This window comes from Hesperophylax consimilis, chromosome 4 (genome assembly GCF_061612785.1).
Source record: "Hesperophylax consimilis isolate HC1 chromosome 4, BYU_Hcon_1.0, whole genome shotgun sequence".
Classification (NCBI taxonomy): Eukaryota; Metazoa; Arthropoda; class Insecta; order Trichoptera; family Limnephilidae; genus Hesperophylax; species Hesperophylax consimilis.
Window position 1 is genome coordinate 19,198,450 of NC_142839.1, and position 12,904 is coordinate 19,211,353.

The 12,904-nt window shown below is 32.9% G+C and overlaps 1 protein-coding gene across 1 annotated transcript in view; it reads left to right on the forward strand.

Moving 5' to 3' along the window:
- Positions 1–10,815, forward strand: part of LOC149424327 (uncharacterized) — a 565,550-nt gene extending 554,735 nt beyond the window's left edge. Inside the window, exons 12-14 of the mRNA XM_089651458.1 lie at positions 6,294–6,445; positions 8,939–9,094; positions 9,177–10,815. Of these exons, the coding sequence (XP_089507584.1) occupies positions 6,294–6,445; positions 8,939–9,094; positions 9,177–10,420 (1,552 nt within the window). The 3' untranslated portion in view covers positions 10,421–10,815. The remainder of the gene's footprint in view (positions 1–6,293; positions 6,446–8,938; positions 9,095–9,176) is intronic.
- The last annotated feature ends 2,089 nt before the right edge of the window (positions 10,816–12,904 follow it).

A 12,904-nucleotide genomic window follows, 5' to 3' on the forward strand; every position in this document is an offset into this window, starting at 1 on the left:
CGTCGTAGAAATTACCCGTTATCATAAGATAAATATCAAATATAAACGTTAAGCGCGCATATAGCGTTTTTATCGACTACGTACCGGTGCCAAATAAATACCGATAGAATATGGTTATCATTTCTACTTGACGCCAGGTGAGATTCTGCGATTCTAAGACACATTGTTAGGAGAATAACCAAAAACATTGAAAACCGAAAGTATGTCAGATTTTAAAACAACGATAAAGTTCGATCTTGAAAGCCCCGTAGTAAACGTTCTAAGAGGGTTTGAAAGGGAGATGTAAATACGAATGCGCGCTAATTTAAAAAAACGATAACAATCGAGCGAAAATGGTAAAAATATTTAATAAAACACGACTCGTTTGAAATAGAGCAAAAATCTCTCTAAAAATTCTTTGGTTACATTTAAAGATACACTGTGAATTTTTTCATGCCAATAATATATTAAATAACAGAACAAAACGTGTTTTTAATAATTACGGAGCTTACTTTGCGATTATTTTCTATCGAGGGAATAACATATTATTAACCTTTCGGCATAACAAATGTATAGATATTATCTTATTTTTTTTTTTTGTAACTCAAAAACTTAAAACGAGAAAATTGTTACAAATCGGTAGAGATTATGTATGTGGGTGCTTAAGAATTTATGGTTTTTATCTTTTTAATCAGGCTTAGCAATTATGTAAAAATTGTTCGATTTATTTTGCATTAACGGCTTTTCATTTATATTATTTAAGTTATTTAATTCGAAGATAAAATCCACGTGAGGATGCAATCCCAAATAAGACTTGAGCAGTCTCAATTTTTTTACGTATTTTAGCTGTAAGGCATGTAATCTATTTTCCAGCGAACTGTGAATAATAATCATGAATATGCATAGCATTTTCTGTCTGGAATTTTAAGGTCAACGCTTCTACTATCAGCTTTAGATTTTGTTTATTATCTCGAAAATGACTCGGAGATAAAAGTGTTGAAATCTTGAGCCGGTAGCAAACTCTGTCACCCTTTTATTGGGCATTGGCTGAGCAATTTTATTTTGTGCATACTACTTTGTTTTATATCCAGTTTAGGCACAACTGAACCTTCAACAAGACAAATTATAATTGTCTTGAATACTTGACATTAAAATACGGCAATTTATACCATGTTCATTATTTAAAGTAACAACATATCATAAAACAAAATATGATCTCAGGAACTTTTGTAAGCTTTTCAAAAGCTTGTTATTTTTTCAATGAGAAGCCAATGGTTTTAGAGTAGTATGACCAATACTTGAATGAAACACGAAATGAAAATACAAATCATATTATATTCTCTGTATAATCGTATGTATAACAAAATTAACAAATATATCAGCTGAGTCTTAAACATTAGCTTAAGGACAAACATAATAAATTTGACGTTCGAAATTTAACTACAATATTATCAGTAAAAACAGGAAAGGTAAAAGTAAAAATTTTAGTCGGCTTAAAACTTGAAAATCCGATAATGTAAAAAAGGATTGTAAAATATTTTTTTGGCTCGCAAGAGCCACGTTAGGCGCTGCGTTTATAGACTTCCAGCCCGTGGCCAGCGATTTATGATAATAAATGAGCATAGTTAGATCCCCTGGTTAACGTATTTACATTGTATACAACATGTATTGTCGACATAGCCTACACGCTAAGGCCTAGCCAGCGAATAAAGGCCCGTAGGTCGTACAGGGATATAGGTCAAATCGTGTGGCAGGTGGCAGGGTATTGCAATCTCTATGTAACATTATCGAAAATTTATTTTATTTTTAAATACAGGGCAGATAAAATAACTTAATAATGTGTAAAAGGATAATACGAGGTTTTACTATTATGAACTTTTCTGTTCAGCGTTCCCCGAAATTTCACAGGTTATTGGAAAATATGAATCGAACAATATAGCGTCTAGTATATTTTTTTTCATTCACTACCCAAGTAATTGGAAGGGTACACAATGTTTTATTATGTACTAGGGCAGACCCGTGAAAAATCACACGATATTATAATTCCAATTTAAAAAAAGGCAATTTAAATCATTTTCTGTAAAAATATTTTAAAATTTAGTCAGGTTTAGTTACCTGACTAAATTTACTACTGTATCGCTTGTCTGAATTATTTTTAACACAACCATTTTCTATTTTTAAAATGACACTTCAACTAAATTTGAATTTATTGAACGTGATGCATTTATTTAATGCAGAAAAAATGCACAATACAGATAACCGAAAGCACTATGTTTGATTATTTATTTCTAATAATTTTGTAACCTTAAATTCATGGTGGGATTTGATTTTAATACGACTTTTAATGGATAAAACAACTTATTTACATTTTTCCACTTGTTGAATGCAATGTGTGAAATATAACATGTGGAATTCAATATGTGAAATGTAATATTTGGAATACAACATGAGAAATGTAGTATGTGGAATACAATATGTGTTATGCAATATATTTTTATTTATTAATTTTATTTTAGTGATTTGTACATTAAAGTTTACAAATGACTAATTAATTTTTACATTTTAATATTCTATGTTTTTTCTTGTTTTATATGGCTTCTACACAACATCTTGAATTTTTCAATTGGGGCAGTCTTTAGGTTTTCCGGCAGCGCGTTATAGTATTTCATCCCTTTATAGAATATACTGTTCTGTGTATTCGCCTTGTCCTTTTTTGGTAGCCTGATTTCATTGCACGTCCTAGTTTTATGTTTGTGTATGTCCTTGTTGTATAGAATTTTATTTGAAAAATATTTCGGTAGCAGGTTGTTTACTATTCTGTGTACAAATATCATCGTGTTCAAGGTCAACATCTGTTTCACCGTTAGCCAATTTAGTTCGTTTAACATTTTATTTACTTTTGAATATCTATTTCGTCTGAGTATTATTCTCACTGCCCTATTTTGGAGAATTTGAAATTTATTTTGTTCTCGGTCGTTACACAGAAAAAGGATAGTTGAGCAGTAATTAAAATGTGGAGCAATAATGGAGTTATAAATGGTAATTGCAGTTTTTTCGGACAGTTTTTGGCGAATTCTTCCCAAAAAAGATATCTTTTTTCCAATTTTCTTTTGGGTATATTCAGCATGTTTGTTAAAGTTGAGTTTGGAATCTATTATAACTCCTAAGTATTTTATATCGGTAACATTTTCAATAATTTCACCATCAATTTTGATTTTGCTTTCACTGGATGTCTTTTTATAACCAATTACCATACATTTTGGTTTTTTTGTATTTAATTTAAGCTTATTTATTTTTAGCCATCTTGATACATTATCTAGTTCATTATTTAAAATATTTATTAGTTCTTCATAGTTTTCTCCAATTATATATATTTTTTTTTATTTTTTTTATTTGGTACATTATTTTGTTACAATTTATGTTTTCCAGTAATGTAGGCCTCACTGGGTGGCTTGCCCGTGCTGAGGCCTTCATTTTATAATATGAAAATCTTATCTACATATTACATTTAAAGAGAAGATAGTAAATTTGAAAAGAAAATAATAAATTTAAAATTAAAAATAAAAATACATGATAATACATTTAAAATTAAAAAAATAATACAATGAAAATAATCTTGTGTGTTTGTGAGTGATGTGTGTTTATGTTGGTTTTGTGTGTTACGTGTAGGTTTTATTTTTATTTTATGCTATGACATTTTGGTAATATTGTCTTTTTTGTTGTTTAATCCATTTTGTAATTTTGTGTGTGAATTTATTTTTATTTTCCTCAATTTTAATTTCAATTTTTAGACTGTTGAAAGCTTTTATAGCATGGTATTGGTAGTGTCTTTGTCCAAATGTTGAATTTACTGTTGGAGTTTTAATGTTTTCTTTGTACGAAAAATTTTCTTTTTACTTTCTTTTTCTTTTTCTTTTCTTTTTCTTTTTTTTTTTTCTTTTTACTTTTTTCTTTTTTTCTTTTATATTAGTGTATCATCGGCAAATAGTCGTACTTTGCATTTTGAAAATATTTTCACTATGTCATTAATATAGAGTATGAATAGTAGAGGTCCAAGGACTGATCCCTGTGGTACTCCTAATTTATTTTCCATTGGTTTTGAAAATTGATTATTAATTTTTGTTACCTGTATTCGGTCTTTCAAATACTCTTTTATTAATTTTATGGCTACAGTTGAGAAACCAATTTCTTTAAGCTTTCTTATCAATATTTCTCGATCTATAGTTTCGAATGCCCTTTGAAAATCCAAGAATATTGCTAAGATAAATTTATTATTATTCATTCCTTCTTTCCACTCTTCAACAATTACATTTAACGCTGTTTCACAAGAATTTTTACATCTGAATCCCGATTGTTCTTGGTATAAAAAATATGAAATGTTATATTATGTGGAATACAATAAGTGGAAAACAATATGTGAAATATAATATGCCGAATGCAATACGTGAAATATAGTATCCACTTGAAATATAAATATATGTGGAATACAATATGTTAAATATAATATTTATAATATTGTGGAATATATGTGCAATGTGGAATACAATATGTGAAATATAATGTGTGAAATATAATATGTGAAATATAGTATATGGAATATAATATGTGAATTATGATATGTAGAATACATTATGAGAAATCATATTATGTGTGAAAAAACATGTGGAGTAAAAAAGGGTAAGAAAGATAGAAAGGATTCAAAGTTGAAAATCCACAAAAAAAGTAAATTAAGGTATAAGCATTATTTGTACGCATTCAAAAAAAACTTTTGGTGAAATCTAATCGATATTCCTGCCTTAACGTTGTTTACTGTAGGAACGATTACAAGCTATCTACCGACCAACCGTTAGTGAGAGCGCGCCAAAAATGAACAAATGAAAATGAAAGAACCCTCGATTAATAAATAGCAACTCACAAAAAGTTAAACAATGGGCAAAAACAATAAAATCCTATCTTCACCTACGTACTACCCCCATTTTCTGAGAAATAATCCCGTGCATTGCCTAAAATGAAGAAAATTTTGTAAATAATTTGTTTAAATCCGAACGTTGGCTATGTGAATGTTGAAACGTACCTCTAGACATATTGGGGATAAGTTAATATTTATCACAGCTTGCCGTATGTTTTTTGTATTTACCTATGTTAATTTACCTTTACCCATTTAGGAAATTATTATGGAAAGGGAAAGTTTTACCCGAACAACTGTCATTCTTATTATGCCTAAACTCCTTCCAGATCCGTGTTTTAACAATATATACTCACCCTCTCTCTGTGAATGACCTAATATCTACCTTTTAAATGTTAGTATCACTTAAACTGGGTGAAGCCCAAACAAGTGCCGCCCGCAGGGCCTAGCAGCAAAAAAAACCCGTTTTTAACTGCTAGTTATTATTATTATCATTATTATACACAATCGCCCATTATCATGGGCCATCCCTAATTATAATATGGAGATTATACGACACGAATATAAGTGATCGAAGAAGTCGGGGACGGTTGAGGAAGACATGTCACGATCAAGTAAACCAAATACTTGAGTCAGGCAATGTCAAGGATCAGATTAACAGAAGAGTATGTAAGATAGGATATATGAATGTGAATGAAGCAAGAAGTGTGTGCCAAAATTTGTTTGGCGTTATATCCTCTCTGCCTACCCCATCGGAGAAACGGCATGATAGTTATTTAGTAATTATTCTCGTATGTTCAGTGGCTAGAGCAAATATTCAAAAAAAATTAAACGAGAAATTGAAAATCCTTTTGAATTCTGTTTTTTGAGTTTCGTAAAAAATGTTTATTTAACAGTAAAAGTTAATGAATTTTGACTACTAATTATGTTTGTTTGCAAACCAAAGTGACCAGTGGCCGGCCCTACAGCAAAGGAATATTATATATATGTATGGGCCTGGACAGCGGCCCGCGTCATGTTACTGTAATGTTAAGCCAACATGTGGGCGCGCAATAAACTAAACAAAGATTTATTGCCGTGGTAGTTTATAAAGGCGCCTCTGAACACGGAGTACGCCACTGGGATACAAAACCATCATATTATATCAACAAATAAACGCTATAGTACTATAACGCACGCATCATGGCGCAGCTTATAATAAAATGTTGGATTAAAGGTTGTGGCAGGAGTTTTATATGTGCGTAAAAAGCGGTTACATTGCGGTTTGGCATTATTAGTTTTATTTAAACTAAGACTTTATGTGGTTTCATCACGACATTTATTTTTTTAGGTGGATATCTACCAATTTAATACGTGCTCTCGTTTCTCATTCACTTTTCATTTTCTCATTTTTTCTTTTGTCTTTCAGTGACCCTAACAGTCCCACAGCCCCCTCGGCCTCCGCACCCGCCCCCGCTCCCGCCCCAGCACCCTCCGCCAACGAGCAGGAGGAGCCCCCTTCAGCCCCCTTGCCCTTCTGGGACACATATGACACCATCAACCAACTGTATCTTGAAATAGGTGAGTTGACAACAACCGACCGGTACCTACTATGAATTCAATATAATTTTTGGTTTTACTATATGAATTTATTGGTATAAATTTCTTATTAACGAGATTGTTATTTAAGTACTGATTTTTAGCATTATCTTAACTGATCAAAAACCTTAAAGGAGTGATATTCAATTTGTGACCCACGGGAAGTATTCGGTCAACAATCCTTCAGACTGGCCCGTGTGAATATCATCCTTATCATTTACATAAAGGGCTAATCTAAATGATAAGACCATACCCATATTCTATAATGTCCACAGAGTAGATAATACAAATATCAATTATTATTGGTGACTATCTAATTCTAGTCTATGAACTCAGTTAGTCTACGATTGGCTAGGAACTATGATTTCAACTCAATAAGTACCTAGTTGAACTTCTCGTGTCAATAGTTGAAAATGGCCATAGATACTAATAGCCGAATACTATTACCGAATACTCTCATCATCCGACCACGCAATTTGAGTGTAATGCGATTAGATCGGTTATCTCGTTTACCCCAAACCTATAATTAAACCATAAAAGAGCAACTATTACCATATTCAACATGCAGGTACCGACAACCATTTACATCCATACTGTTTCTCGGCCAATATTAAATACAAGTAGCACCCCTTGAAATAAGTACTTTGGGTACGTAGGAGTATAGGTACGTAGGAGTACTTGTAGGTAGCTTCCTAGAAACTAGATGAGAGCAAATCTCAGAGATTACAATGACAAGAGGAATATTACTATCGGAATGCCAACCGTATCTAAGTGACGCACACACCCAGCCTGAGGGGACATGGAATATAGGTCATTTTATATGACAAATAGTTTCCTAGGAAATTGCATAAAATTATCTAGACTTCACACGTTTTGAAAAATATACATTTGTGAAACTTGACACGCTACGCGTAACATTGCGTTATTTTCTTACGGTATATTGCAGCTTTGTGGAAGCTTGATTGAAGTTCTATGATAGTAAAATTAATCTTGAAATGAATAACACTTTAATTCTACAAGTAAGAAAGTGGACTAATTTGTTCATAAATATGTCCGATATATAGTCACAAGTTTTAAGCCTTTTTCCGAAATAAATAAATTAAAAATTTCTTCAAAAGAGTGAAATGTCTTTGTGGAACCATTTTGAACGAAAAAATTAAAAACTCTTATTGCTTTCAAGATTGTATTCAATGGTAAATAATGTATTGTAGATAGTTCCTTAATAGCTTACTGAGTTTGTCATTAAACGTTAAAGATGATTCTATTTATGGATATGTCAATATTCGTGGTGATATATAATTGTTTTTGTATCATGATATACTTACAAGTATTGTGTTTTATTCATAAAATTCCAAGCTCTGTTTAAGAATGGTAAAACTGGTCCGGCCACAAATAAAATAGGATAATTAAAAAAAAACATGTTTTTTTTATCGAATAAAAAATTTAAATAATAGAAAAACGTAAAGAAAATAGGATGATTTTCAGGTTCCACCAGGCCGGGTGGTTGTCACCAATAAATTGCTCTCTGTTTTATTGTTCAACCATATGCTTTCTGTTTTATTGTCCTACAATTGGAATGTGTAACCATTAAGCTTTTTTAGTTATTTTGTCTTGAAAATTAGTAAACGGTGATAATGTTTATTTTTTTCACTATTACAATATTAATGGGGAATTATATTTTAAACTAAAATGTTATATGAAAATACATTTAATTTTCATATAATTAAAATGATGCCACAAACTAATGTTAACTATAGAAGAAGTAAAATATTATGTTTAAATTTGAAAAATGTTTTTTAGTTTTTCATTTGCAAATCCCAATTTTAGTATTAAAAAATGTAAGCTATGTGTGAATAAACCAATTTCACAAACGCAAATTTGGTATTTTCCCACAAAACAGTGTTTCCTAGAAAACACGTTACATATTTTATTCAAATAAATGCCTAGTACATAAATTGTTTGATTTATATTATCGCGAATGTAAAACTACATCATTTCGAAGATCGTAAACAAAACAAGGGTTAGCGTAATTGGTTAATATAGGCAGGTATTTATTAATATATTCTAGGTCGTATCTTGTAACTTCCCAGGGTGAAATACATGGATGGCCGTGTTCGTTAACGGGTGTACAACACGTTTGACGGAAGTTTATTAAATGTCAGTTACAGAGACACGCGTAAAGTGCGTAACTGAATGGGGTGACTTGAATGTAATATTTTTTTAAATACTTAGGTGGTGACAGATACCAAAAAACGTTGATGAACTGTTGATTACAAAGATATTAGAAGAACGTTGATTATGTACTTTGGACCCTCGATTGATAGACATTATTTTTTTTAATTCGTAACATTCTGATTAGTTTGATTTTAGTTTTAATGGGAAATGATGATTTTTATTTTATGTAATGTCATATCTTTAAAGCGTTTTTATTAGCGAAAATTAGTTATTTGTTAGTTATTTCGTGTTTAATTTCAGGATCCAAGCCGGAGATGCGTAGTCATTATCGCGGCCACAAAATGTCGCTTTGGCTTTCTCTCATCCCACAACTTCATAGGCCTGGAGAACCAGGACTTCAAGACACGTCCATGCGTCACCACCATTTCCTGGAAGAGGGCGCCCATTATTATGAAGGTATTGAATAACTTTAAATGGAATGCGCTCAACTCTCGTAATTTATTACCATTCGGCTAATGTTACCTTTGTCTGGTTTCAGGGTCCGTCCGACCACAGTCCATGCAGCGGCCTAACCTCCCCCACTTGGTGGCCCCGTCGGCGCCCCCGGCCAAGCCTGTGACCACCGCTCCCGCCCCTCCAGCCCCCTCTGCCCCGCCGCAACCCGTCCTGGCCCCCACCACGGACTGCCCGCCCAACGCTACCCTCAACAACAGGAACATCCACAAGGACAATAATAACCTCCTCCGAAAATTGGCGTCCAGCCATTATCAAAGCTACACCACTGCTCTAACCGTCACCATTGCAGTAGGCTGTTTCCTTCTTTTGCTCAATATTCTCATATTTGCCGGAATCTATCACCAGCGAGACAGAAACAACGGAAGCTTCGGAGACAAGAAGAAAGAAGAGTTAGCGGAAGCGGGAAGTTGCAGCACCTCTTCCGGCGGGGACAATTACGATGCCAAGACGTTGAACTTTGAAACGCAGGGACAAAGCTACGAAGGAAATAAGAGCGGGTATAACTTTGATTGTAAAGCTGGATCGTATCAAATGAAATCAGGATCAAAATACGACTTGAGAACATTTCCACCCGAATGTGGAAAGACTGCATTTGGGGAGTACAGCTGCTACGACGAAAAGAACCTAGCAGCACAATACGAGAAAAGAAGCCTAGCAGATATTACCCTCTGCTCGGTACCCGATAGTGTTGATATTCCTATGCAAGAATTCAGAAATTCTCCCTCCAAAAGGTGTGACAACGGTAGTAGCATCGTTAAAATAGATACTCAGAAACCCGACATTCAGCGCATCAATAATCAGGGTATAAGAAGTTTGGAAAATCAGACAAGTAGTTTTCACGAAAATGGAAGTAGGCTAAGCCTAACGAGTGTTCACGATAGACATTCCAGAACAACGACGTTTGGTGAGCCGGTGAAAGTGACGGACAGTTCGACGCAAGTGAAGTTCTCCAGCTCCGGGCAGGGGGAGGGCAAGCAGACCACCTTCGGGCCGGACGGGCCTTGCGAGGAGGACCTAGCCAGCAGCACGTGTTCCGACGAGAGCGCCTTCAAAGCCAAGGAGAACACCGTCAGCGTGGGGAACCAGTCCGACCCCACGACTTGTGACGTGGGCACGGGTATAGACCGGAGCCCCTCCATCCCGGAGGCACCCCCTCCGCCCAAGGGAGGCCCTCCCGCCCCCGGAATCCTCCGGCAGACTAATCCCACCAACCCCACGACGGGCATTATGAAGAAAAGGGTTCAGATACAAGAAATATCTGTATGATTATATTTATATCACTATATTAAGAAGTGTATGTGCATTGATTTCTAAAAGACTGTTTACATTGAAAAATGTTTTATTAAATATTAAGATCCCTTTTTAATGTTAGATTATATTTATCCAAAATTGAACGTTGTGAAAATGTGAAATCATAATCTAATTATTGTCAAAAAGTGCATAAAGTGTACGTGACAATTTAATAACTCATTCGTTAGAATGCGTTTATATACCAACTTATACCAACGTATAATATTTAACGTTTGTGTACCAACTTACACTAACGTATAATACTTTACGTTTGCACACCAACTTACACTAACGTATAATACTTTACGTTTGTATACCAACTTATATCTTATAGGAAACTTTTACATTGATGTACAAAATTATTAATAACAATTATTAATTAACAATTAATTACGGCCGGCGTGGTCTAGTGGTATACGCTTTCGACTACAGATCCGAAGGTCGCGGGTTCGAACCCGGCGTGCGCAAATAAATTTTATTTGATTAATTTGTGTTATTTCACAATTAATTCATTTAAAATAATATATAGTATATTTGCGGCACGTTCCAGAGTGGAAGATACTCTCAGTATCGCCCTGGTGTAAGACCACCATTCAGAATTGAAACGTTGCTTGAAATGGCTTTAGCCGTGTTTGGTGACCAGATCTGAATAGCCAGGTACTTCCCCACCTTCCTCTTCCCCATCTCCCTCCCCTCCCCAATACCCTCAGCCTCACAACATACCCCAATTGGGGATGCCATAGTCTCACTGGCTCCAGACGGGAGCAGTTGGGACTCTTGTGCGGTAATACTGTAAAAAAAAAAAAAAAAAAAAAAAAAATTTATTTATCAGGAATTTTACCAAATAAATGCTTTTACCATATGAATGTACATAATATGAAGAAACGAATCCATCTAATGTTATTTAAAGAAGTGAAATTTATGATCTATTCATAATAACCACTACTTGTTATGGAATTGATAATAACACAATTAATAGTTAAAGTTTGTGAACTTCATAATCTATATGTGAACATATTACCTGTAAAGTATTTCCTTATATTATTTTATAGGGATATACTCGTACATACCCAATACTGAATTGATAAATTTAATAATACTTTTTTTATTTAGTAAATTCAGTCCACCAACTTACTTCACATTAATTGAAGACCAAAATCAATGAAACCAACTTTATTGAGATAAAAATAAATATACAATCATCATCATAAAATAATTTGAAATCTTTCTTTTCAATAACTGTAGATAGTAAACCTAAAAAAATGAATGATTTGGTGAGAAAGATTTTTACTTTTATCATTTGAATGACGATCCATGTAAGTAAAAAGTCAGAGTGAAACATTGTGCTATAGTACATGTACGTTAGTGTGTACATTGTACATAATATATGTTTTTCAATGTAAAGTAAAATAAAAATGTTAACAATTGTATTATCTCAAACAGGAATTGAATTCAATAATTTTATCTTAAATCCTAAAAAGATATATGAAATGTGTCATATGTTATATTTATTTATAAAAATTCCAATGATTTTTGTCTATTGAATTTTTAAGAAACTTTATCCAACAAATGTTTGGAATTTTAAGGTTAAACGCAACGTTCTTTATGATATACGCGTTCATAGATGGCGTTAGTTTTTTTAATTTTATTAAAATACACTTTTCGCAAGGTATGCTTTACAATATTAATACGAATTATTTGTTTGCGCCCGTACACACGCACTATGAATATGAATAAATAGTTTTGTCACTTAAGTTCTTCAAGAAAGACATACAAATACAATATTGGATTGAATCATCGGTTCAATATTGTATTTATGTGCCTTTCTTGAAAGAATTCAGTTTTTATATGAACAAAAGTATTGCGTATTTACGGGCGTAAACAAATAATTCGTTTTAATATTGTAAAGCATAACTTGCGAAAAGCCTATTTTAATATAATAATTAAATTACCGCCACCTATTAACACGTAGATTATAATGAACGTTGCGTTTAACTTTAAGTGATATTATTGATATTTCGTTTTAGAAGATTAATTGTATTATGTTTGTAGAATTGTGCATTTCATTTCTTCAATATTTGAAAGATGATGTGTATGCCGATGCGAATTGTCGTTAAAAAATTGAATAATAAATGTGATAAAGCTTATTTGCTACAAGCAGTGCTTCTTTGCTATAAAAGAAAGACGTTAATAATTATAGTTTGTTTATTTACGAATGTTTTATAGGTATACCTTTTCCGTGCATTTATTTCTTCGGTCATATTCGAGTTTACACACAGAATATTATTATACCCCATTAGCATTATTGAAAAATGTAATGTGCCAAATTCAAGGCCAAATGTGTTGTATCCAAAATTTAATGAGTAAATCCTTCCATTCTTTCATAGATAAATGATTGTTCTACCCATTTTCATTAAAATATATTTACTAATATATTGTAAGAGAAAATTAAGTCTTAAT